The sequence below is a fragment of the Chlamydotis macqueenii genome, chromosome 25, assembly GCF_036417535.1.
Source record: "Chlamydotis macqueenii isolate bChlMac1 chromosome 25, bChlMac1.mat, whole genome shotgun sequence".
In the NCBI taxonomy this organism is placed as follows: Eukaryota; Metazoa; Chordata; class Aves; order Otidiformes; family Otididae; genus Chlamydotis; species Chlamydotis macqueenii.
In genome coordinates, this window is record NC_141580.1 from 1,317,567 (window position 1) to 1,345,044 (window position 27,478).

The 27,478-nt window shown below is 48.7% G+C and overlaps 1 protein-coding gene across 1 annotated transcript in view; it reads right to left on the reverse strand.

Annotated features, from left to right (window-relative positions):
• The window catches only part of SKAP1 (src kinase associated phosphoprotein 1), a 147,770-nt gene that overhangs the window by 113,650 nt on the left and 6,642 nt on the right, over positions 1 to 27,478 (reverse strand). The window contains exons 3-4 of the mRNA XM_086766932.1: positions 17,708 to 17,733; positions 3,999 to 4,115 (exon numbers count right to left, since the gene is read on the reverse strand). Of these exons, the coding sequence (XP_086623058.1) occupies positions 3,999 to 4,115; positions 17,708 to 17,733 (143 nt within the window). The remainder of the gene's footprint in view (positions 1 to 3,998; positions 4,116 to 17,707; positions 17,734 to 27,478) is intronic.

The window sequence follows — 27,478 nt, forward strand, 5'->3', positions numbered from 1 at the left end:
GCACTAGGCACCCCCTGACACCCCCTGACACCCCCTGCCCAGCACCAGGCACCCCCTGAGACCCCTTGACACCCCCTGCCTGGCACTGGGCACCCCCTGAGACCCCCCTGCACGGCACTAGGCACCTCCTGCACCCCCTGACACCCCTTGCATGGCACCAGGCACCCCCTGAGACCTCCTGATACCCCCTGCCCAGCACCGAGCACCCCTTGACACCTCCCTGCATGGCACTGGGAATCCCCTGAGACCCTCCTGCCTGGCACTGGCCATCCCTGACACCCTCCTGCATGGCACCGGGCACCCAATGACACACACCCTGCACACCACTGGCCCCCGCAAGGTGCACCCACCCATGCCTCATACATCCCGGCCACCCACCGTCATGCAACCCCACCCGCCCAATTCGCCCCCTCCTGCGCCCCGTGCTCTGCGTGCCACGCACCCTGCACGCCCACCCACCTCCCCAGCTCCTCCAGGTGCCCCTGAAAACATCCCCGCAGGCTGGACTGTCTAAGCTATTAATTCCATAGTTAGAAAGTGATTCCTCTACACTTTCTAATCCCCCAAAAACCTTTAATATCACGTTGCATTGGTATCTGTCGTCCCCCGTCCCTGTCCCCGTGCCAGTGGGGCCCAGCGAAGTACCATCTCATCTACCATGCTCCACACCTTTTCAGATAAAACCCGTTTTCAGCACATTTTTAACAAGCAAAGGGAATTTTTGCTAGAGGCTTTGATTTTCAGATACTCAGAACTTACATATTTAAAAAAAAAAAAAAACAACCCCACCACACAGAAGTGAATGAGCTGTGAGTACGTTTGGCCAAAGTTCTCTGCTGACATGACGGGAAAAGTTTTGGAAGTCAGAGCCAGGATTGCTTATCCCGGAGACCGTGCCTAACAGGATCCGTACGGCACATTCCCGTCACTGTGAGTTACGCTCCCTGCCAGGTGCTAACGGACACCTGTGTAGTACAAAATAAAATATCTGTGGTCGCTTACATCGCTGTGACACGGCAGTACGGCCGACAGCCAGGCACGCAGCGGACCTCACCCCCCAGCTCCGCGAGGTCTCGCCGTGACACCAGCGAATCACTGGGATCCCGGCTCAGCATCCCTCCAGCGACAATCGCAGAAGCACGGCCGAGGCGTCCCGGGGAAAACCCAAAGCACCATCCAGAAGTGCTAAATATTAAAGATGCACAACCCCTACCCCTCAGGACGCTGCGGTGTCTGCCTTATGCTTCGCTAAAACTAAACAAACAAACACGGCCAAATTAAGTAAACTACCAGTCTAAAAGACAAAACAATTTTGAAAAGTCTTCAAGCGGTCCGAGCGGAGTACGTCAGATGGGAAGTGTCTCCTAAGAAATACCAATCATCAGAACAGCACTGAGCACTTCCACGGCGCTTCCCAGCTCCCAGCACTGTACAAACATTAGCTTCTTAATCGCTCGTTAGGGACGATCCCCGAGAGCTGGGCCATGCCTCATTGAGCAAAGCCATCCCCACCTCGCTCGTCCCTCCTGCTCCCTCCAGAGACAGCTTCAAGGTTCTCCCCGATTCCCAGCACAAGTTCAGAGCACGCAAGGAAAAGTCTGTTCAAAATGAACGGTGGTGGCGTTCCCCAGCCTCCAAACTCCCTCATTTTCTCCAAACTCCTCCATTTTTCACAGCAAGGGTAGGCAGAAGCGAGCATCATCCCAGCCAGAGAGACCTGCTTCCATTAAAACCTCAAATTAACAAAGCTGGGAAATTCGGGAAGGCGGGAGATCGCAGCCTCTCACAGTGCTGGGGGCTGGTACTTCAGGACCTGACCTCTTGTTGTTGGAAAACAGGGTAAGGAGGGATGGAAAAAAAGCCACAGAGTGATAACTACGTTCCTACAACCGGCCAATTCGTTCTTCTGGCCGTAGCTGGATGGGTTCCTCCACGCACCAGCCACCCGCTCTGCCTGGAAGGAGCAGCTCCAGGTCACCCGTCTGTGCGGCAGCTGCACCCCCAGGGTCCATGGTGGCCCAGGCTCCGCACTGGCATGCAGGAGTGGGGTGCCTGCTCCGGGGCCAAAAATATCTGATCATAACTCAGAAATCACAGAAATTCAAAAACCCGGAGGAAATCACAGCCCCGACCCACACCCATCCCGCTGGCAGACACCTAGAAAAATCCGTTCTGATGATGCCCCTACCAGCCATGGCAGGGCAAAGAAAGGGTCCAAATCCTGCGTTCGGCCTTTTTCCCCTTTCTTGTCGTTTCAGGCTACCAACAGCCTGCATCTGATCAGCCAAAATTGCTCAGCTTCCATCCAGAACGAACACCGCGGTCAGGCCCGTGATCTGCCGTTCCTCAGCCCTCTTACCGTTTCCCAGAACTAACACCTCATTTTAACGCAACCGCTCTCCATGCCAGCTTTCTTCCCTCCTTTTTGCAGTATGTAATTTTTCTGTGTTATCAATCTCCCCGCCGTTCGCCCACTTGGGCATCCTTCCATCAAGCCTGGCATTTCATCTGTGCCTGAAAACTTCCAGCGGTGCCAAGCGTTTGCATACCTTGCAAGTGTTATGTCAAACTCTGCCCCTCAGAGCCGCCAAAAACCACCACTCAAAGCTAGCAAAGCAAATACCTCCCTAGACAAGCTTAATAAACACACCAGGAGAAACCCTAGACTCCATAAAGACGTTGCTCGCCTGACGAGGCCAAGCTTGAGGTCCTCAGCACCCTTTCATGTCCCATTTAGGCCAGCATCCATTATCCTCGTCACACGTTCTCCATCCGCCCTCCACGTAAGTGCATCATATCTGAGGGCACACAGATTATTTAAAACAACCAATCCCAAACTCCACACCTCTCTTTGCGCTGCAATTACCAGCTATCAGACCAACCTTGTCTCTGATCAGTCTAAACGAAGCCATTCATTTTGCAGCATGAGTCAACACGCATGGCAGATGTGCCTGGTGTTTCGCACTGCGCGAAGAAGCTAACTGTGGTGCCCGTCAGCTCTTACGGCCTCGTCCCAAATAAATCCTCATTTCTCTGTATTCTTGACTGATGGCTACTGATTCCTAACAAGAGTGGGGGTGAACATGAAAGAGGACATTGAGCAGAGAAAGGTGGAGAAGAGGAGGGACGGAAGCAAAGAAAATGAAAGAGGAAGGACAAGGCGGCGGGGTAAAAAAGCATGGGGGGAAAGCGCAAGGGAAGCAAAAGAGGGGGAGGAAACAAGATCTGTGAGAAGAAAGAGATTGAGAGTCTGAAACCAAAGCAGCCAAGCCCTTCACTAGGGCCCAGAGATAACCTTGAGAAGATCAGAACAACCTCAGCTCTGTAGGCTTCAATTTCAATCACATACCGCAAATCCATCACTCCTAAACTGCCGCGCACAAGCAGATGGGAGCATCGCAGCAAGCCTTTGCCCAGAAGAGCCTCATCTGACATTTAATGCTTTGGAAAGCGCCCTTGGCCTCGGATGCCGGCTCCCATCCACCGCTCAGCTGGGAGCACTTCCACGCTCGCAGGAAGAAGGAGCCTCAAGTTCCCAAGCACTGGAATGTCCAAAAAAAAAAAAATAGGCTCTCCAAAGCAAGGCAATTTAAAGAGGTCTAATTTTCAAAGACAAGGTTTGAGAAGACAGAGCCCCTTTGAAGTGTGAGCCTGAGCACCCAAGAAGAAACGTACCCGTAAATCGCACTTTGGGAAACGATGGCCACTGGGTCAAATTTTGCTCTTTTCCATCACTGTTGTCAACCCAAAACAGAACGACCAACTCCAGTTTGCACCAAGATGACCAAGAAATACCGTTAACTTCAGCAATACTAAATTAAATTCAGGATCACCAGAACATTTTATGGACATTGAGAAAACGTGTACAGTCAACAAAAAAAACCAAAAAAATCTCCTGAGTTACGAGATGGATGAAAGACAACAAGGAAGTTATAGTAGATTACACTTACCTGTCTATCTTCCTCACTCAAGACCTTCAAAAAGCATCAGTGACTTACCCTCATCCTGGAAGTCTGATGGAAGTGAAGCATCAGATGTCATGGAAGGGGCCAAACTCCACCTCTGATTTTCGTCAGAACTGTCCTGTCCAAAGCCAGCCTCATGCTGATCCTCTACTAGAAAGAGGAGAACCTGATTTTAGTGAAGAGGACACATTTCTAAACCCAAATCTCATCACCTACACCGTGAGACGTGTTTCCTCCTGGTTCCCACCTTCCACTGAAGTTCTCTACAAAACCCAAAACCACTTTTGTGGGTTCAGGGCCAGATTCATCATTTAGGGGCAGGGTGGCATATTCCTGCTGCAAGAACACTCATGCTGGGTACGTCCAGCCTTGGGGCCAAACGACCAGAGCTGTGTCCAATCCCTTGCTGGTGCCCTCAGCACCTGACCTTTGCAGAAATCACCCATCTGTAAAACAGAGGACCAGAATGGAGATTCTTCCCTTATCACAGGAAAAAGCTTTGACATCCTTAATTGGAGAGTGGTAGGGAAAATAAGACTGACTCCCTACGACGGGCAGTCACACACAAACGAACAGAGCACCGTGGCTGCGTGCAGAGGCAGGAGCAACTACCTCCCTGTATTTGATGTTGCACTGAATTTTTCAGACATTTTGCTAGAGAATGTGCTGCTGATACCGGATTTTATGCAGAAGGCACTTAGATACTGCAGCGACAGACGCTAACATCAAATTTTAATGTGAATGTAGTGCAGCCAACCTACCTGCAGGAGAGAACACCACTCAACCCAAAGTGAAAAGCGCTCTTTCGAGCTTTTCCCTCATTTCCTGAACACACACAGCCCCGGCTGCTGATAACAAGGGTAAAGACAGCTGCTTACTCACTCAACACAGGGCAAACAGCAAGAACGGCAAGTTTTCAGCTGATGTTAATTGTGTCCAAACACCAAAAGCAAGCTTTATCTCAGCAAACAGAAGAGCCGAGCCCCAGGGTTTAAATCGAGCGCTGATGAAAGCGCAGCAAGGCCTGGAGCGGAGGCTTACAACGCTCCTCCTCCCACCAAGAAACACAGCGGAGACGCCGTTAGGTCTCCAGCTGCAGAAAGACACGACGAGATATTTTTGGACGTGTTTTATTTTTGACATCCCAGGTTGCAGCCTTCCCTCGCCCGCTCTGAGCGTGAAGCTCTCGGAGCCCCCAGGCTCCTGCATCCCAGAGCACGTTTTCGAGAAAACTTCAACTCTCCACCAAAAGGAGCAACGCAGCTGTGAGGAACATAACGCACACAAGATTGTCCTCCCACAGCTCAGCTCCTTCGAAAACAAACCACACTGGGTGCCAGACACCGCGATAGCCTCACCCAAAGGTCTCGAAAAACCGATTGAAGATTTGACTTTGAGATTTACCAAAGGTCTGAGGGGGTCAATGATGGAGCAGAGGGGTCCGTGCCAGCCCACCCTTTAGCCATCACAACTTTCCTACCAGGGGAAAAGACAGAGAGGTCGCACAATCTTTTCCCAGCTCTGCGCTCACTTGCTTCCAGCAGCCAGCCCAGCACACAGTGCGGAACGTCACATTTGGGAGAAAAAAAGAGATTCAGAAAACAACTTTTCTCCTTGTGGCAGGTGCACCATTCCGCATCTGCATCGCTGATCTCCCATGCCAAGGGAAAAGCTGCAGCTCCCTGTCCCAAACGGGCAGGCTCTGATCCCGCGGGATCAGCCATCGGCAGAGGTGGTGCCGCCGTTGCCTTCCATCCACGGACTCCTCAGTCACGGAGAGAAAGCACAGCACGTCCCTGTATGCTCCCACAGACTGAAATTCATGCATGCGCCTCCATGAGAGGAAAAAAACCCAACAACTAGGGGTTAAAAAGCAGAGCCTGGAATGCCCCGCTCCGCTGGCCAGGCTCTGGAACGCGGAGCACATCCGTGAGCGCTCCGCTGACCGCCCGACCTTGGAGAAGCCATTTCAGCGCTTTGCTCGGTTGCGTGTGACAAGGGAACGTTTCTTCCCTGTTTTACCGTAGCACTTTGAGATGCTCAGATAAAAAAGGCTCTCAAAACCCTACCTACCAGGCTGCTACAGCACCACGGTGTCGGAAAACACGGCGTTCACTCTAACGAGGCGCCTTCCTCCGCGCCACGCCGCAGCTGCGGGCCGATGCCAGCGCTGTCAGACCGCTTCCACAGGCCCCCTCAGCCCCTTAAAACGAACCCTTTCTTCCCCCCAAAGCGCACCGCGTGAAAGCCGGCTTTCCAAAGGAACGCCGAGGTAACAGGTGGTCCCCCGTAACGAGATACAGGTGCAGGATTATTGCGATAACGAGCAAACTGTTCCCAGTTTCCGACGGGCAGGCGGCGGCGTGGCGCGGCGCAGGCACGGCTCGCGCCTCGCCGCGTGGCTGCAGGAAAGCGTTTGGAACGAGAGCCGGGGCCCCGTCAGGAAAGTCACCGGCAAGAACAAGTCACTGGCTTCAGCGGCAAGAGAGGCCCGTACGCGCGGGTGGGGATCGCCGCGGGTCCCTGCTTTGGTAGAATAATTCCCAAGCATGAAATATCCTGGGGAGGGGTTGTCACCACAAATGGGCTCTTTTCTTGCTGTCCCCACGCAGGAGTGGAAACTGGGGTTTCACGCGCTGGTCCAGGCGACCGCAAGCCGCTCAAACACTCCTGGGCTGCAGTAGGCACACGCGCATCACGCCGAGCGCGGCGGGACGCCGAACCGCGCGAGCTGCTGCCGCGCAAATCAACACGAACACGGACACGCTGTTTGGCCGAGCGGCAGGAATGTTTTCAAACACCGCTTATAGTTTCAGTAACAAAAAAAAAACAGATCACTAAAACCGCTGCAGACACAGCTACTGAAAACAAATCCCATTTCCTTCCCATTTGGGTTTGCATCAGGAGAACTTCTCGCGCTTCAATCCACGTCTCCATAAAGTTTATGGAGCAGCAACAGCTAGTTGAGTCCAAGCAGAAAAAAAACAACCCCCAACTTGTCAGGGGCCAAGCTATTGTTCTGAATGGAGAAAAAACTCATTAGCTTTTAATGAAAACACAGGGAATAAAAACCAAACAGCACAGAACCCCAGCAAATAATTACTCTGCACCTGACGCAAAGCTGCTCTATCTTCCTACTCAAATCCTCAGCAAAATTCCCCAACTTAGCGCTCTTTGGAGCACGAACAAAAGCGAGATTGACTCTAAGGGAGAAAACAAGAGGTTCCTTGGGCTTACACCTCATCCGGGGCTCCCCCGGCACTGTTCGGCTACCCCCAAGTGTGCTCCATACCCAGCTTCCGTGCGTCGTCATAGTGGTGGCACAGGAAAAAAAAAAATGAAATCACGCCATCTCTTAGCCGTCTGACATTTTCTGCAGAAACAGTTTCTTGCAGAGCAGCTGAAAGATGGGCTGGAAGGCATTCTGCGTAATTAACACAGATCCCATGCTCGACACGCACATCGCGGAGGGGACAGATCCGGTCTCTGGTGACGGGAGCGTCCCCGGAAGAGAGGGGAGAAGAAAAAAAAATAGGAGAAGAAAAAAAATTACCGAAAAGAACGCAATGAAGCATTAACAGGGCTGCAAGCGAGCAGCACCAGTGGAGTCTGCAGGAGAAGGTGACCACGGCTGGGGAACTTGCTGTCGCACAGATGCTGCTCCCCAAGAGGAGGGGATTGATCTGAGCCCACCCTTCCGATCTGCCAGAAATTGCCTCTGTGCCCATCTCTGCTTCTGCAAAAGGGGAGAGGGGCTCTTTTTAAGATTAACACCTCTTACTGAGACCTCAAAAATCGAGACTGATATTTTTTCCATAGAAAAACTGGCAAGAAAGTTTTTTTTTTTAAAGCTGCAGTTTGCTCCTCATAGGGAAAAAAAAGAAGGAGAAAAAAGGTGAATTAATGCATCCTGACACACAGAGGGAGAGAAAAAGTCTAAACAGGTGAAAGGGCTTTGTAGCGGGGAAAAAAAAAAAATTCCTCTCCAGTAGCTTGTTAAGGGAACTGCAATTAAGCTTACTTTGCATTCAGTGAAGGTCTTTATCTGGTACCTAGAGTTTCATTAAGCATCTTTTTAGAGCATAAGAAAAAATCAATACCCAGCGCGTTCCATTTATGCTGTTATGATAAGCTCGCTCACGCCAAAGCGGAAGTAAAATCCCCAACTCGAGTTAATATTCAAGGAAACGAAGTTCCTGTTTTAACATAACGACTGCTTAGTATCGCGCGACAAATAAAGGTCTCTGATCCAAATCCCATCTGCCTTCATGCTCGACAGTGTTAATATCTCTAGATTTTTCAGGGACTAATTTAGCAGTAATGCATTTCCCAAAGCAGAAGCCGTAAAAGTATTATCAATACCGTGGTTTAATATCCCTCGCTACAATCACTCGCTGAAATGATGGAGAATCACATGGAAACACATCAACAGAGACGCACCCACACAGTAAGTACCGCTCGTATGTAAATAGATGATCGTTTAGCTTTTGGAATGTAGTTAAAGCTCTGTCAACATTGCTATTATAAATTATATACCTTTTTAAACACATTTATGTGCTAGAAAACGTATGATGTTTCTTTTTTGAATGCCTTAAAGGCTCCATCGGCTCCTAAGCGCCCATTTGGATCTGTGTGGTTAGCCCCTGTGATTAATATGGGAACGGCGGAGGTTTTGGCGGATGCAGCTTTCCCGCACCCTCCTCGTGCCGACGAGCGGCTTCGTCCCGCTGCCAGGGCCCGGGCAGCGTTACGTTGGCCTGAAAATCCCGTGTTTCCTACTGCGCGTCACTGCGCTGCGCGTATGTGGCCGCCCTCCCCTCCGCGGGCCGTCCCAACAGCAGCGGTATCGTTAACAAACGACAAGAGAAATCTCTTTATCTGCAGATCTCAAAGTGTTTATCCCGCTTCGTAAATATTTTCTCGGACACGGAGAGCGCGCGCAGGAGGGAAATAACTTCGGCCCCGGCTCGTGAAGCAAACAAGGCCGCGGCGAGAGCAGGACCGGTCTCTGCGTACGCTGCGTTTTGTCAGCGGGACAGGTCTGCGTCACGGCCGAGGGGTCAAAGGCAAAGCGAGGGACCCCCGCGCGCACGGGAGCCCATTTATCACCAGTTTGGAAACGTCCGCCCAAACGGGGCTTGGCTGGCGGAGGAGTGAATCCGGTCCAAGTCTCATTTTGGTCACTCAGCATCCGCGCTTTTTGCTAATTACGCGTAGTAAAGCAAATTAACGGCCCACTAAAAACACCGCTGCTGCTCCCAACCGCCTCGCGAGCGGGAAGCGCTCCCGCAGGGGCCGGGTCCCCGCAGCGGCGGGGGCGGCGGGGGGCTGCAGTGAGCCCCTGCGCCCAGCAGGTCGGGCTGCAGCGCGCAGCATCGGCGCGGGGGGCGCGCACCCACGGCGCTGCGCGCACCCAGCGCGGGCAGGGAACGGCCCGGGATGGAGAACAGTCCAGCGGGCAGCAGCCGGGCAACGCAACGGCGAACTTCCGAAAGCGTGGAGAGAGGGAAAGGGCAGCTTTGTCGGGGGAGAGAGGGGGGAGGAACCTGCTCCTGTTGTCAGGGGAAAAAAAAAAAAAAAAAAAAAAAAGAAGGAAAAAAAAAAGCAGAAAGGAAAAAGGAAAAAAAAAAGGAGAAAGGAAAAAAAGAAGGAGAAAGGGGGGAAAAAAAGAAGGAGAAAGGAAAAAGAAAAAAAAAAGAAGGCAAAAGGAAAAAGAAAAAAAAAAGAAGGAAAAAGAAAAGAAAGGAGAAAAAAGAAAAGATGAAAGTGGAAAAGAGGGGGAAAAAAAAACAAAGAAAAAAAATCAAAGCCCTACAACAGCTCTATGTACTTTATTACACCAAAAGGAACTAAAGTTTTGCAACTCAAAGAAACAAACCCAAAGCAGGCTGAGAAGCTCAGAGCAGCCTAGGGTTAAATTGTTTTCTCTCCTTATCACATGGCAAAGAAACTTCATTATTTTACAAAACAGAAAATAACCTGGAAGTTATCCATTCATAGGTCTTTACTCTGACGTGCAGATACTCAAACCAAAGCCTTCCCCCCACTGATGATGGGTTTATTTCTAAAAAGGAAAAAAGCAAGCTACCACAATAGAAAACCCCGAGTCCCACTCACACCCCAAAGAGCCGCCCCACAAACGACACTCTAGAAGTTTGCAGCTTGCAAGCCTCGCCTGAAAGGAGACTTGGCCAGGCTGTTCTGTAAAACAACAAAGCTCCTCACAAACCCAAACAGCTGATGGGGGGGGGGGGCTAGATATCCCCCCAAAACCGCGAGGAGAAGCTGCTGAGCTCACACGGCATCTCTCTCACGACTCTGTATTTTCTAAGCCCCTGCCAGCCCCTGTGTCATTCCCCAGCTGAGCTCTCCTCCCCAGTCTTCCCTTCCTTTCCTGGCTCCCTCCATCCCTCTCCGGCAATCCCTGGCACCCTTCAGCGAAGGCACTGCACCCTCTGCCTCGCTAGCGGGCAGCAGCCTGACCGGGGACACGCAGCGCGTTTCAGTCTTGCTAGGCACAAGCCTGAAACCCCGCGCAGCAGAAGATTCCCACGGGATGTAAACAAGTAAACAAGATTTATTCTCTTTTTTATGACCTGGTAACACATCAGTGAAACACAAAGCCTGTCCAACGCGAGCAAAACCAGCCTAAAGCTACCCACAGTCTGTATTTCTGTCCGCTAATAAATTATCCCTTGCGTGCCTCTTTGGAGAGAGAAAGTCTTCATTTAAAGGCTGGGGATACTGAGGCAGAGTGAGATCACAAATCTGCGCTTTGGTTCATCTTCTGAGGTACCAGCCCTGCCAGGAACACAGCAAAATAGTGTCTGTGAGGCCAGACCCCACGCTTGTGCGGGGCAATAATTAACAAAGAGTTCTGCAAATACAGTCTGGGATCTAAAAAAGATGCCAGCATCATCAGTACCAAAGAGGAGACAGCAGGCCAAAGAGTTCCAAGCCACGTCCGTTGCAGCGTCGGGAGGTTCAGCCTGTTTTCCTAGCTGAAACCCTTCCAAGGAATAAACAGAAGCAACCCGCGAGGGAGCGGGAGCTTAGCGAGCATATTCCAATGACAAGACACAAGGAGGCTGTCTTGCCCGTATCTGCAGCAAATTTCACCGTTCAGAAGAAAACAAGTCCAGGCAGTGAATGCAAAGAGAGGCACGCAGAGCAGAGCGACAGGCGCTGCGGGGACGGGAGGAGGTGCCCGTTAGGTGTCTCCGGTAACGCAAAGGATGATTTTACAGTTGTGCGTCAGGATGGAGCCCGACTAAAGGGCAGAATGACTACTTTGTAGATTATTTGGATGGGGTTACCGCTCTACAAACCAGAGCAACGTAGAAGCCGTTGTGAGGAGAGTGGGGAGAGAGACTCAGAACTCCAGATTTGAACCGGCTGAAGGCTGAGAAGACCGGGGAGTCGGGAGCCAGCGCTGCAATCCCACACCTGCTCCTGCTGAGCGAGGGCTGTGGATGCTGAGGGCAGCGATCGCCCCGCTCCCCAGCGATGCTCAAAGGTCTACAACAGGGCACTCCCTTTTCTAAGGGCCCCAAGGCATCTTCATGGCCAAAACAGAAAGTTTGCACCCTTTTTTCCCATTTTTGCAGAGCAAGAGGGTCTGGTACCGACTGTGAGAAAGCCCAGGTGATGCTGTGCGTGAATGCTCTCGTACTCCATCCCCAGCGGGGCAATTTCTTGAACATTCTTCTGTTCTGCACGAGCACCGAGCAATCCTCGGGCTGCCGCTCATCCGAGCGCGTTACAATAACCCCCGAGGGTTCTGTATCAAAAGAAACTTGCAGCACATTCCTACTATGCAAACAAGTTCAGAAAACACTGAGGGTTCATTTGAGAAGGCTTTCTGTCTCCAAAGCTGCACATCAGGCAATTTAGACAATCTAATAATTAGAGTATTTTATTAACTGACCAAAGTGAGAGCAATAGTACTCGTTAATATTTAACTTACTGGAGCTCCCCAAACTGCTGTATATTTAGCGTCTTTACTGACGTTTTTATACCTCCTTCTTCATGGTGCATTGCTTTATTCTTAAAGGTCTGGGGTGTTCTGAACTTCCCTGGGGAGGGAGGCACGGGGCACCACTAAACGTGGACAAAGAGGGCCAGCTCTGCCCCGAGGTGGGACAATTCGGGTGGGCGTCAGTGGCTGAGGAACGGGAACATTTTGATTAATGAAGCAGAGATCTCCAAGAAGCACCTAGTCATCCAAACCAGGAAGCTTTCCTCAAGTTCGTAAGAAGTTTTAAATCAATGGGCTGGTTTAAAAGAAGTTCAAAAGCTCTCCTCATTAACCTAATTCTCCTCAATAAAGGTCACGAAAGTTTTGACGTGAACTGCAGAGTAGCCCAGCCAAACTGCTAGTTACTGTTACCTGCTCTTTCAATCCTGTCATAAGTTCCGCAAGTTCTTAACTTGCTGGCTCCAAGTAAAGATTGATAACAGTAAATTCAAGTTTTTAAAAATCAAATGACATGTTTATTCTTGGAGGCTTTTCCCTTCTCCTCCCCTCATTTCATGCAATGAAAAGAAAAAAGTGCCTAATATTGTCAAGAAACGTGGAAAAGGCCTTTTGGATTTCCTTGGGCTACAGCAATGGGAATTTCCATCAAGGGCAAACATCTCCCCCTCAATTACTGTGCGCTTGCAATCAGCTAAAGCTATTTCTGACCACCGCTGAACCCCATTCAGGGGGCTCACCGGAGCCATCCGGGTCAGGAGATTTCGTCCCAGCTCCATCCTGGGACGGGGCTGGGTGCCAGCGCGCCCAAGGGTGCTGGTCCTCTCCAGCTGAGGGGGCTGCACAGCCCCTCGCAGCCCTCGGCCCGGACTCCCAGGTTTTAAAACATTTTAAAGCTTCGTGCTAAGAGGAGAGGCTCAGTTTCCAGTCTGAACGCTTGAAATGTAAGAGCAACAGTTTCACATACTGGATTTTTCTGCGTATGTACATAAATAAAATCCAGCTCCACGCAGCCTCCCAGAGCGCAGACGCTTGCCTCCTACCCATGACATTTTTCCAAGCAGAGCATTCTGTTCTCTCCTGTAATCATTACTTGCCTCCAAAATTTGTGCACAATACCTTAGGTAGCAGAATAATTTATAAGTCCGTGGAAAAGCAAAGCCGTGCAGCTGCTCAGAGTCTGCAGAACTATGAAACAGGAGGGATTGCAACGCAAAAAAAACTCCTGGCTCCACACAGATTTGTTTGCCTGGAATAACACACACACGGAGGCAAAGGATCGCTCGCTCGGAGCCGCAGGAAGCAAAGCTTCAGCGCTGACAAAGGGAGCTGTCAGAAGTGTTGATACTAAAGCTTTTCTTTTTTTAACTTAAGGAACGTATGCCTTTGTGTATATTTTATTTTTCATTAATTAACTCTGCTGCACACACCACCCAAACACATCTTGGACTTTAGAAGGCATTCTAACAAAAGTTTTTTTGTTTTCTTTTTGTCTCCGGGTGTTATGACATTTCCAGGGTTGTAGCTGGCACTGGTGTTTATAAAGCCGGGGAATTCCGCGCATGGCGACAGAACAGCTATTTTAACAATATGTTACAAATATTGTCAATGCGATATTTTTCCCCTTGCGTTTCCAAACACATCATCAATCTAGACCGGGTTTCTGTGTATGAACCCTGCTTACCGCTGAGCCGGAGACTCTTGGCATGGAGGCAAAGAGGGGCTTTTATAAATAAAACTTAGGAAAATCACTGTGCACTCCATTAATTCAGGAACACTCTGCCTCAGCTTCAAAGGGGATCTTTACTGTAAAGATGGTGCTTTTGCTGCTTTAATGATTTGCTACTTGTACTTGTCATAACTACACAAACCAAATATGCAAGAGCAGGGAGCAGCGGTTTAGGGAAACGCGCAGTTCCGCCTCCCATCCAGCTCCGCTCCAACTCCATAGATTTGAGGCTTTACATCGAAAAGCGACTTCATAAATCTAACACTCGCGGCCTTTGTGCGATGCCAGTTAAAGAAAACGGCACGCACACCCCGGGTAAACGCATACCTCACGCGCTGCTGCGACATCCAACCCCGCGGATAACCGGCGACCCGCGACGGACTCGGCCCCCGCGCCAAGGCAAGCACAGCCCGCAGAGGTACAGCAAGACGCACTTCATCCAAGTAGTATATTCTGGGGATAAGTGCCTACTAAGACTTTCCACGCTGTTACTTAATCCTTTTACAGAACACGGAGGCTCCCAGTTTTTAAGCCATGTTTTATCCCGGCTTGTCCTTTATGCCACCTCCCTGCCACATATTTATATTTATTGCTCCTGAGGTGACATTTCTGGGGTTCAGGCACAGAGCTGGGAGAAGCAGCAGATCCGGAGCCAATTCCTGAATGCACCTGTAGATGCTCTGGTACCTTACGCACATTTCTTGAGCCACAGTTTTCCTAAATGGGAACAATTACCCTCATGCTCTCGCATGTTTTGACTACCTATGAATATTTCAAGGAACAATTTCAGCAAATACGCATGCAGCAGTTCAGAGAAAACCATTTGGGATTAATTTTTGATGGAAAAACAAAAGTGTGTCATAAGCTCAATGAAAATAAATCTGGTTTTATTCATCTGTTTGGGGTTGTTTTCTTCAAATAAAGTAAAAAGTCATTGCCTACAACGGCATGAACAGCGAGGTTTTTTTAGTGTGAGTGAGGACATGGAAGTTAGAGTTCCCCACACGACACGGTGCTAAGGGGATGCCCACCCAGCAGAAAGGCGTGGGTACAGGAGGATCCGGAGGGACAATTCCATGCCAGCCGCAGGTGAAGCCCTTGGCTGGGAGAGCAGAGCCATGTCCTCTCCATCTCCAAAGGGCTGTGGCCCCAAGTGGGGCATTAGAGTGCTCTCAAGTCAAAATACTGGGTAAACACCAAGGATTTCATCTGGCTGACTGTCACCCGTGGCCACATTGTCTTTTTACACCTCTTCACATGCCTTTTGTGTTTGGGAGCGGAGAAGCTGAAGCACGCTAGTGACAATAATTTAGTGCAAAGTCCCGTTCCAGCAAAGCCAAGCTTCCAGCCCTGACCCACAGCTCCTGTTTAGCCACACGTGCACTTTTTTCTTCTTCAGTCCTTCCTTTTGCATTGCTCCCTACCCCTCTGTTCTCTCCCCATTTCCCCCTGCTCCCATTTAACGCCGGATTCCCTTGCAGTACCCAGGAACGGCCTCTTGCCGCTCCCTCAGACCATTCGTTTCTTCTAAACCAAAGCTGTCGCAGAACATTTCCCCTGCGCTGAATTGTGAGAAGGGATGGAAACGGCAGAAAGGAACTCGAGGGAGGGCTACAGCCGACCCAGGTCCTCTCCAGATTTTCTTTGCCAACTTCCCTTAGCTCTTTCCACAAAGGGGAGCTTGCTGCAAGACAGCAAGGGCACGCACGCATAAAATACATTAAGTGTATAAAATGCTTTACACAGGCAGTCAGCCCTCCTCCAGAAGGAAATGTGAGTCACCCCGGGGCTCTGCTCAAAGAGCGCCTGAGGAACAAGGCAGAGAGAATTTGCAGCTACGCACTCTGCCAACAGCATCCCTGGTGCGTTTGAGGCGGGCACCACAACCCATCCCGCAAACCCCGCGCTCTGTTCGGTTACACCGCTCTGAAAACGCACTCGTCTACCCCACTCATCCTCAAGATCTACGTTCCCTCGTCTCATCTAAATTTCTGCTTGCAGGGAGATATCAAGACCGGTTCGATTCATTTTAGCCAGTACTGGAAAATACTGGTTGGGACAGCTGGCATCCCTGAGGTTGTGGTCTTCAGCGGGATTTCAGCGTGGCTCCGAGCCCAAGGAGCTCAGCTGCCTTTACCCGATGCGGTCACGAGCTGTGCTTGTCCCCTCCAGAAAAGCTGTTTACCTGACGTTACAATGAAAACCCCAAAGGTTCTCAGCAGCCTTTCCCTTCGCCACAGCAGCCACTGTTTAAATGCACCGGCAGCGCAGCTAGGCAGCTCATTTACTCCTGGGTTTTTGCAGTCCTCTTACCAATACGTCCAGGCACACGGGATTTATTTTTTTCTTTAAAGCCAAGCCCCACATTGCAGTTCTCTGGTTCTTCTCCATTCAGCACACACCAGGTTCTCACCACCATCCTCCTTCCCCCAGCAAGTACCACAAACCGGAGCTGACGCTCTCAACGTGATGTGCAAGCCCATGGTTCAACTCCTACGCTGTCCTGGTTCCTTGGAAGTTTTTTCAGAATAGTTTTCGTTCAAGATGACACAGGGATACGTTTGGAGATATCTACGTACCTGAAGACCCCAACACTCAGACAGGAATTCCTAGCAGGCATTTCAGCGAGCTAGGCGCTTCATTTACAAATCTATGCACAGTTCTACAAACCAATCTTCCTAATATTACTTAGGCTTCCAACTCCATAAAAAAATAAAGAATATTTCAAAAGAACAAAAGCATCCCTTCTCCACCCTTTAATTTTTTTTATTTTGAAAGATCATACAAATCTAATTTTGAGCCCTTTTATGTGTTCTAATCCTCTCTCACTCTTTTTTTTTTTTAATTTTGAACACAGCTGTCTGTTGTACTTTCTCAAATGATGCCAGATGCTGGGTTCATCAACCAAACGCATGAAAACAATGGTTTGAAAGCAATTAGAAGCACCAAGGCTGCACCGAGGCTCATATTAAAATGTGATAACACTGTTCTAGTGGGAATTGCAACGCTGCTGCATTTCTGACATTTCTGTGCTGCCAGACAGGCAGGATGTGCTGGAAGTGGGCCCTGACCGAGGAGGTAACATACTGGGATTTATTCCTGGAGTAAATGAAGGATTAGCTGAGTTGGAACACTCACAGGGATTTTTATTACAGCCCCAGCTCCCATCTTGTTTGAACGCCAGCAGATCCTTCTGTCCGTGCTCACGTATCACAACCCCTATTCGAGGAAAAATGCCGAACCCACCAAACCACACGCCTTGGCTGCCCCAAATGCTCCAAATCAGGAACCCGAGCCGAGTTCCACCGATCCAACACAGACTCAAAGGAGCCCCAGGTCAGCTCTGAGCACATACAAACCCATCAATCGCCCCAAGTACACAGAAGTACTCACTGACACGGCTTGTGACCCCCAGGCACCCTGGAAAGTTTAAATCATCACCCGCATTATTGCGGAAATGAAGATCAAAGTTGCAATCAGAATCTCCCAGCTTGTTAACAGACATAACACGAGATGGTCATGGTCCTGAAAAAAATTTACAGCCTGACCATTTGTCTACACCTGGAGGCTGATTCAGTTTCAAGTTCAGGTTAACGCGAAGCAAGGAGGCGGGAGGAAGCTTGCCGAAGGTTACCCAGCGCTCTTTGCTCCCAAGTCAACGGCCCATAGGAACGTACTGCTCTTCCTGAACTTTAAACCTTTTCTGGAAACAGAGGTTCTGCAGAAAAATTTTCTGGGCTTGTCCAAGACAATCCGTTTATGTCAGCACCACAGAGTTCTGTGTCATTTGCTCTCAAGGGTAAGGAGAAACAGAGTTCTGCTGCTCAGAACGCTAACCCCAACTCCCGCCATAGCCCCCACCACAGCTTTGCCCTTTTCCACCCCTAGGAACCACCACACACAGCTGTACATTCAGTTTAAGCTTGTCTCCTTGTTGACTTTGCATAGAAAACATTGCACGTGGCCACCCAGCCCTCCCCTGCTCCCCAAGCCCACAGCAGCGAGAGATCACCCCTCCTTCCCCTGGCTGGTACTCACCTCGGGGCAGAAATTCCAAGTGGTATCTACAAGACCAAAAAAAAAAAAAAAGAAACAGACATAAGCATACATTATTTTCTTAATGATTTCTTCTAGCCTGACGATTAAGTGACAGATGGTAGAACTACGCCAGAAGTGCTGCTGGGAATCCAATGAATGGTCACCACGCGCATTTTGAGGAAGAAGCTCCAAGAGGAGCTGGGAGCCCTACGGGTGCCAGCTGGCCCCTGTGACACCCTCTGCCACCCAAAAAACGTCCTTCACTAACCAGAACTCCTCCCCTTCAAGGGTTTAAAAGGTCCCAAATTCCTTCCATTGGAAGAGGTCTCTTTCACCAAACACAGAGTTCACACGAGTTTTTGCTTTGCAGCCTTCACCAATCTCATCTCACGCCCTCCCTACAGCAGCATCACAGAGAGCAGGACGCACGCTGCCCACTTTTTGGCATGGTAAAAAAAAAAATCTCCATGATTTCTTCATCTCTCACACTTTGAGCGCATCTTGGGTTGACATCCGAGTCATTTTAATAAGGGAACAGCGCCGGCAAGTTCTGGAAACAGATCAAGGACTGGGGGAAAAACCACAAAGTGACCCATTCACAGGCAAGATGCGTAACAAAGGGCTGGTCTATAGGCATTAGTGGCAAGAATCCAGTATGTAAAAATCCAATCAATTTGTTTCCTCATTAAAAGCTTTCATGAAGAAAATGATTTAACACAAACATTCAAGCTACTGACACAGATTAATTAGAAAACAACAACAGAATTCTGATTAAGGGCATAATATTTGACTTGTTTCTTTGGACAAAAAAAAAATAAAAATGCGCAGATAGAATAAACTTTCCTGGGAGAACGGGCTCGGTGATAAATAACAGCTGGATCACACTGGAAAGAGCCACACCACCGTGCTTTGCAGGGAGAAAGGGCTGCAAATTCCTCCGGGCCTTGGGATGCACTTGGCAGTGGTCCCCCCTTTTCCACCGAGTTTCCCCATCCATCCTACATCTTACCTCCCAAGCCCCGATGCCCGGGGTCAGGGAAGCATCAGAGCAGCTCCAGCCTTTTGTTTCCGACCAGCATGAACCGTTACTCAACATTTGCTTGGAGAACCCAGCCATTGTCCCACATTTGATGTGAGGAACCTCCCCATCCCCAGGCTGGACCTCTGCTCCGCCAGAGCAGCGGTACCCGCACTGCCCCCACCTCCCAAGTCCAGCATCCCCAAGAGCTGGAATACTTTTGTCTCCTGGACAGAAGGCTGCGAGACAAGGACAGCAAAAAAAAAAAAAAAAAACACTTCTTGTTTTGTGAACTTTTGTCTCTTGTGCTTGAGAGACTGTCCTAATCTCCCCTGAACATGCTTTAGTGATAACATTTACTGCACTAGGACCAAAATGATTTTCTGTCACTTCTCATTCCAGTTCAATAAAAGTATAAGAGCTTTGTTTCTAACCTCTGTCATTTTTAATACAGTAAAATGGTTTAAAAAAAATGTAAAATTGAGTTCCATTTCCTACTGGACCAGCAAGCCCATGTTAGCTTCACTCTGATCAAATTTAAAGAAGGGGGGCGAAATACCAAAAAGATGCTTTGCTTTTTTTTTTTTTAAGCATAAGGAAACAGTCAAAAATTCTAATCTCATCAGATCAGGATGTGTCTTTAATCTCATGCTTTGATCATTTTCACTCTGGAAAGGCTTAAGCAGAGAATGAAAGTTAGTTTAAAATTTAATCGGGGGGGGAAGATGGCCTTGTTCTTATGGAAGATGAAAGAGTAATGACCTAATTCCTTCATCTGCCACCGACTGCATGAAAATCTTGAATAAATTACTTATCTTGGGAGCTTAACAGGCTCCCGCATACAATGCCACAGCATTTTCAGTACATCCACTTACAGGATTCCATTCTCTCCCCCGATGTTTTGTACGTGTCTGAGACGAGGGGGAAAGGACAACTTTCAGCTTCTGCATTCCCCCACCCCTTCCTGCAGGTAACTTCAGCTTTAGCTGCTCAGTGAGCTGCATTTTCCCTAATTTTCAGAGGTGGTCAGACTATTCTTTTTCTGTTCCTGCCTTACCCAAGCAATGCAGTTATTTGGGCAGAACGCCCGCTTGGCTGCCCCAGCCCAGGTCGCGAGCAGGGCTGGTTCAAACGCATCTGAGCCGTAAGCCACGCGCAAGCTCCGAGATTGAGAACCAAGCGCGTTTGCGCCGCAGAGGAGGAGGAACTCAGTGAGCAGAAGGAGGTTAGCCATCCTGGGCCACTCTCCAAAGCACAGAGCTTGCGGTCAATTATGGTTTTTGTTCCCAATTAAGACAGTTCTAACTGACAGGCATGTTGCGCCTTTAACATGTGCTGTCTGCGGGTAACAGGCAATTACACAACCTTTACTTCTGCAGCTTTGCAGGAGGACTGCCCTGAGAGTTATCATCCAATAATTTCTCACAACATATAATTTAAAAAAAAATAAAAATCGTAATTGCTCCATACACATCCGCCCTTGGGCCAGACAGTGTAAGGTAGAAACCAGAGACTAATTCTTGTCCAGCTGCATCTCGTTTTGGATGTTTGTTTGCCTTGGGATCAGGTTTGACATCTTCATCCTTAAACAACTTTTAGATCTCAAACATCAACAGCAAAAGCTTTTTCATTCATTTTCTTAACCAGAAAGTTTACAAATAGGCGATACACATTTGGTCACGTCTTCACTATTCCTTTTAAGCACTTTATTTCAAAAGCTCCCATCCACTCGCTACAGGCAGAATCCCCCACGAAGAGAACCAGTAAAGGCAAAGCAAAGGGTTCTCAGCCAAACAGGAAGGTCCAGCCTACATCAGAGCTTAAGAAAGCGGAGGGAGATGGGAAAGCTCTTGTGAAGTTATTAACTACCTTAGCAAAGCAAGCTCACAAAGGAATCTACTGAGATTTTTGATGCAATATGTAGAGTGAGGAACTAACCCAAAAATATCTGATTTCCATCACAAAGCCAAAGAATGGGCGTTGCGCTGCCAATACCCTAACAAAAGACATCCCATAAGCATTTCCCCCACCTGGTTCACAAGGAACCACCCACCTCTCCCTCACCTCATTCCAGGCCAGGCGGGAAGAAGCCACAGGCTCGTTCTGTTCAAAACAAACTGTTTCTCGTGATCGTGTACCCTTCGAGGTTACGCGCTCAACAAGCAAATATCAGAGGGGCTGGCTTTTCTGCGAATGTTTATGTCCTTTGCTCCTGAAAAACAAGCAGATCCCAGCTCCAATTCATCAGCCGCCATAGCAGCAGTGTCTCCAGCCGGATCCGATCAAAACTGCAACTCAGCTGTGTGAGCAGACCTCAAAGGGTGAAGGACCATGAGAAAGAATAGAAGAAAATGCTCTTATCACATCAGATAGGGGAAACTGAGTCACAGAGCAGGCAGGTTTGCCAGAAAGCCTTGTTCCCAACAGGAACCCACTGTCCTTACAGCCTTGAGCCAGAACTAAGGGTCTGTAAGGAGCAGAGCCTTCTGCGGCTGCCTGCAGAGCCAGGACTTGCTCTTCAGAAGGGAGAGATGCTTCAGGATGCACCAGGACCTTGATCACAGATCTCATCCTTGCACTGGTTTACAACAGAAGCAATACTAGAAGCATCTGTTAGGCACTTGTCATGTTTAAAATAAGTTCTCCAAACCCCACCCTTCCTAGCTGTACTGCATGATGGTTTCACCTTCAAGAGAGCAGAGTTGGCTTTTCGTAGCCCTTTTACTCAAACCAGTCACCCAAGGACAGCGATGCTCCCAGGTCTGACTGAGCAGGTCTGCCAGCAAAGCTACCTTAACGCTTCTATCACCTCAGCAGCAGCCTTTAAACCAGGGAAACCCAGAAATATCCCCTCTTGTTCCAAAAGGAAGGGCAAATTAAGCCCTGGAATACGCAAGGATGATATCCCTCCCCCGGTCTGCGTTATTCCTGCCACGCTGGCTCCAGAGCTGCCCTCTGCTATGAGCACAGGACCTGTGTTTTCTTGGAGCACCAAGATCATTTGGTTTTATTCCTGCATTTCCAGCCCTTACGCAGAATTCAAGCAGCAGACCTACCCTAGACCTTTAGCCCTTTGTGGCATGAGGGGGTGGGGGGGTGTCATGAACCCCATCAATGCACAGAAATCCAGTAAAATACACAATTAACACACCCCCTCCTCCCACCCACAACCTGAGCTCCCCGACCAGCATCCACCGCTCGCAGCAAATCCCAGAGCTGAAGGAGACAAACCAGACCCATTTGGGGCTAGAAGCAGAAATTGTTGTCTGAAATATTATGGTCTGTCTTATTCAGGGGGTCAGACTTGATAGTTATAATGGTCTCTTTGCAGCCCTAAAGTCTATAAAAGTCTAAACCCCACTTTCCTCTCAGACTCAATTTCAGCAGGAACCATAAAATACAGTCAGGTTTCAATCAAATTTCCTGTATTTTCCTGTCCAATTAAGAACACTAATATCACCACAGATGTTATTACGTTAGATATTTCAAGACAGTAATTTGTTTGGTACACAGTATTCATTGGTTTTTAATGTTGGCAAAAAAAAAAATTTAAAAATCAATGCTGTACAAGATTTCGAGCAGGAAAAAAAAAAAATGAAAATGGGACCGAGGAGCTCACCATTAGCAAAGCCAGTTACAAACCACTTCAAATGCATTTCTCCGTTAAATGTTACGGGAGCAGCAGCAGCAGCTATGCAAAGACTCTGGTTACACCATTTCAATCATTTACAGTCCTCAGGTTTCAGATTAACAATGCATTCACAAGGAAATGGAGGGGGAAACGGGGGTAATTTTATCAGCTGGAATGGGAAATGATGCAAATTACTGAAAGGAGCCTAACCCAGAAGGCACCAAACTGCATTACTGGCAGAGGGAACGGCCACATTCACCCCAGGTATAAAAGCAGGTAGGATACGATAACAGCCGAATTGAATTTGTGCCCCTACCATATCATATATTAACACAGGAGAACTGGAGAATTCCTTTCTCAGCACTGCCCAGAAGCAGGGAAAAAAAAAAAGAAAAACATGAGATTATAGAATAAATTGGGAACATCCTAACAGAAACTTTACCAGACTTTAAAAAGAAATAATCACCAGGGGCAGTATTAAACCTGACTGTTGAAAACCAAAGGAACACCCGTGCTCACGCACCCCAGATGTCCTGGTGCGGGGTGGCAAGAGGTTTCAGATCCCCGCTAACACCAGCTGGTGCAGGGCACACTCTCACATCCCCAGGCCAATGCTCCTCTCACCAGAGCAGGACCACATCTCCTCCGCACGAAGGAAAAACCACCCGAGCAGCTCATTTCCAGGACAGAAAAAAAAGCAAATCCAAGAACTGTCAAGTACTTCTGAAGTGACAGGGACTATTTTTTTTTTTTTTTTTTGCAGAACAAATCTGTATTTAACAGCCAAAGTAAGTGTGAACGAAATCCTGCTCAGCAAGATCGTTTCCTCGCCGAGCACATAAATCCCAGCGCTCCCGAAGAGCGCGAAGGAGGAGGACAGCACTTTGCCTAATTAAGGACAATGTGGTGGGGCTGTGGTCCAGCCCTGGCACTAATGTGCTGAGCTCAATTATCTGCCCATCAGGTCACATTCTTAAATTCCTTTTTATCTTGGTATCACACGTTATTCAGCATAATGAGTTTCACATTGGTAGGAATTACAGGCAGTGCATTTACACTAATGAAGCAAAATTACCCCAAAATTGCATTTTCTTTAATTTCAACCTTAAAACTTTTAAATAAGGTTGAAAAAATTGGAGTAATAAATGTAGTTAATATGGCTAGAAGTTTATTAAAACAGGCCAAATACACTGCTTTGGACAAAATTTTTGATGTATTTCTGTTAGTGAATCTCTTACAACCACACTGTAATATCCTGCCAGAGAAAGGACCAAGTTCAACCTGATAATTAGGCAACCCGATAATTAGTTCGACCCGATAATTAGGCAAAGTCCCCCTGGTGCTGGAGTACCTATAGTTCAGCTACACCTGTAAACCAATAAAACCAGTAGCTTACTGGTTTGTGACAGCAAGCATGAGCCTACACACTGCAGCAGCTTCCTGAGGTTTGTAGACCCCGAGGACGCTGGGAGCAGAGGCACCGTGTCGTCTTCACCCTTTGCCCTTCCCTTCGGGGTCAAACCAAGCTCTTCCAGCTCAAGAGCTGTGCCGCTGCACGCAGGTACCAGCACGGCAGGACAGCAATGGTAGAGGTCTGGGAAAAAAAAATCTTGGCTTCTGCAGGTTCTGCTTTGCAGGCCAGGACATTGCCTGGAGATGTCGGATACGCGAGAAGCTTCATTGCAGAGTTAAGACTACGTGTAGGCTTTTCCTGGCTGACAGCACAGGAGCAGTGTTGGGAATGTTGCCATAAACTTCCAGGAGGGTGAGGCAACGAGGCAGCGGAGTGAGGTTTGGGGCTTGTTACCCAGCGGTGAAGAGCCGGGTCTACGCCGGAGCTCCTGCTGCTGGTAGGAATGTCGGGAAGTGGTCCTGGGTGTTAGTTACCAGTAGCAGCGCTGGCCATCAGGTTCACACCGTTGGTTTTGTCGTGGCGGAGTAAATGAAAGGTAGAGTTTCAGGGTCTGTTTTGGATTTCGTAGTGGGTGTACGCGAGAAACTCAACATTAATTACAGCCCTTTCTCTTCATTTCTGCTTTGATATACAACAGGTCTGCCTCGCGCTCGTTTTAGCACTATTACGTTTCACCTCAGGGGAAAAAAAAAATACTAAGAATTTGTTTCCATCAGAGCAAACTTGCCTTCCAACAGGGAGCTGAAATGACTAGTTGACTCCAAGGAGATGGAGGAACTATTTATCTCCATATTTTCAAATAAATGCCATTCTCCCCATCTCGCCCCCTGCCACCGTAAGTGCTCTAGAAGTGTCGAAATGCTGAGGTGAGGTCATTTAACAGCAAGACGACTCTTTTTTTGGTTACTGCTCTTGCCAAACAACAAGAATGGGCTTGTGTTCCTGAGTGGAGTCATGTATCCGATTCATCCCAGGTGCCGGACAGCTGCTGCTGGCTCTGCAGCCGGCTGTGATGGGACACAAGAAACAGCAGCGACGCTCCCAAGGAACAACTTGAAACAAACCCTCGGCACCAACGGACCTAAAACAGAGGTGACTGACAACCTTTGGGGCTTTTTAAGCAATTTTTACCCATTACAAACACTTTGTTTCTCTGTTCAGGACTGGAGCGGAGTCCTCAGCCTGCGGCCAGGACACGGGTACCTGTACATCCTCATCCCTCGCACAGAGAATCCCTGGGAACCAAGCCTCCAGTTGTGTTCTGTGGCTCATTTTCCTGGATGCCATGGAAAGCAATCAGGGAAAGTGACTTAAAAAAAAGATATTATCAACAAAATCAAAGAAATTAGGAAAAAATTGCCAGGCAAGGATTTACATATAAGATACTAGGAAGTGGAACAGGATCCGAGTTAGTAAGGAGGAGGGGAAAAAAAAAAAATAAAAGATAAATAGGAGAGAGACCTGTTTCAACACAACAGGGCACTTTAAATAACCAAATGAATTCTGAAAGTGAAACAGCACAGGGACTCATAACTCAGGCGTGCGGTGACAGCCTCCCCACAGCCACCGCCTACACAACGCCTCCGACACGGCTCCTCAAGCAGAAACACCCCGGCCTGCCTCAGAAAAAAAATTATAACCTGCAAACACCATCCGCTCCCTACCTACCGCACTCGGCGGGGCGAGACGGGAACAATATATCCTCACAGGTAGCACGTGGAGACAAAGCCCCACCACTTGTTCACATTACAGTCATCGGCAAACCTCCTGCTGGGGGACCATCACGGGGCCATGGGGAGAGCAGCGATATAAAGCCCTGACGGCCGAGTTCCGGGCACAGTTATTGAGGCTGGCTCAGGATAATCACGCTGGATGAAGCTCTTCCCTTTGGGAGACGTGCGTGCCTCTCCCCAGCAGTTGAGCAGTTTACTTACGTCCATTATGAACCCAAACCATGAAACCCTACGCGCCATGTCGTGTTTCACTCCGCAGAGGTGAAACGCGGGGAGCGGGGCTGCTCGGGGGAGGTGGGCGCTTCCTGAAGACGACGGCTGATGATTTCCTGAACACCCGCCACAAAAGCCACAGGAAGCTCCCGGAAGAGACAAACCCACGCCTCATCCCCAAGAGCAAGACCTGCTTAGATCCTTTCAAATAAAGATACAGTCATCGTTACAGTAATCTCCCACCACAAATCATTGCGATAATGGCTCGGGTCAGAACAAGAACATCTGTATCCTCTGTTCCTCTCACTCTTTCCAAATGCCACCGAGCAATAAAACACAAGTAGGAAATCAGCAGTGCCCCGTGGTCTTTGCTCAAGGGTCTCACTTTCCCCTCCAGAAGTACCTGCAATTTATTTCAATAACCAACAGGACTGAGGCCCACACCTCAACCTGAGCATCCGGGAGGAATTTGCATCTTTCTTCTCTTGATGCAAAGGCTGCTTCACCACATCGCCTGCTTTTTTGAGATTACTTTGTTCTTAAGGCTTTATCCCAAATTACATTGTCAGGCTGGGAAAGAGCTAAGAGCTCTGTGACAGCACCAGTGCTTGCCCCACAACCCTAAAGGCTGCTCCTTCTTAAGAGGGAAGTGACCCTCTTAAGTGACCACACAATCTCTGGGAAGCCAGGGGTCCACAGGACGATGACCAAAGCAGCATCCTTCCCCACCAGTCCAGCACCATTCACAACTCTAACGGCCCACAAAGACAGACTACCTACTTCAAGAAGCAAGAACAATCCAGTAGTTCCAAGTCTGCCAGCTGCCTCACACATTTACCAAGTTCCATGGATTTTTTTTTTTCATTCATTAAAAACAGACCTAGAGTTGCATTACACAGAGATAAAGAGTTGTCACTTTTAAAGCTGCGTGTTCTCAGGACAGTTGAAAAAATCTTGAGTTGATGTCTGAATATCTCAGGTTCAGAGTTCTCCTTGCTTAACTCTTTCCATCCAAGATCAATACCTGCCAAAGGGGGGGAATTTTTCAGAAAACACCCCCCCATCTGTTACAAACATGCAATCAAGCCTTTCTTCTGCAAGATTACAGGACACTGCCACACACCCCCCATGCCTCCATTAGATACGCTACAGCCCCACATTCCGAAGGCTTCCATCTTCTGCGTTCAGCTCATTTCAATTATTCAGGGCAACCCAGGCTGATAATTACAGAGTCCCGAGTTGCTGAGTAAAACTGATGCTTAATTAGCCAGCAGGAAAGATCGATTAAGATACAGCAGGGCATCTTGCAAAGTTCTTCAGTGGGACTGCAGGGAATAGAGTCTGGCTGTGCCCTTCCGAAGGATAAAATTCTCTGCTTCTCAGGGACCCGACAGCAGTTTTATTTAAACTGGATGCTTAGATCAGTCAGCCACCCCAAGTTTTATTGTCAGGCTTTAACTTCAAGTGACACAACTCATACCTTATAACTAGAGCAGTAACAGCAAGGCTTGGATCACGTTTCCAGCCAAAAACACGATGCAACTGAGGCTGAAAGTTTTATTCAAGCCTCCAACAACCTGTTCTTTGTTTATATCCCTTGTTTTTCCCCTAGCGCAACAGAACGAGCTTTGCTTGCCTCACTCACCCACCCAAGCGATGCAGCACATCTTCTCATGCAGGACTTGAACAGTCCTGAGGACGCGAGATTTTGGAGTCCAGTTGGGACCCGAGTCTTAACTCAAGAAGTCCTCCTCATTGCTTT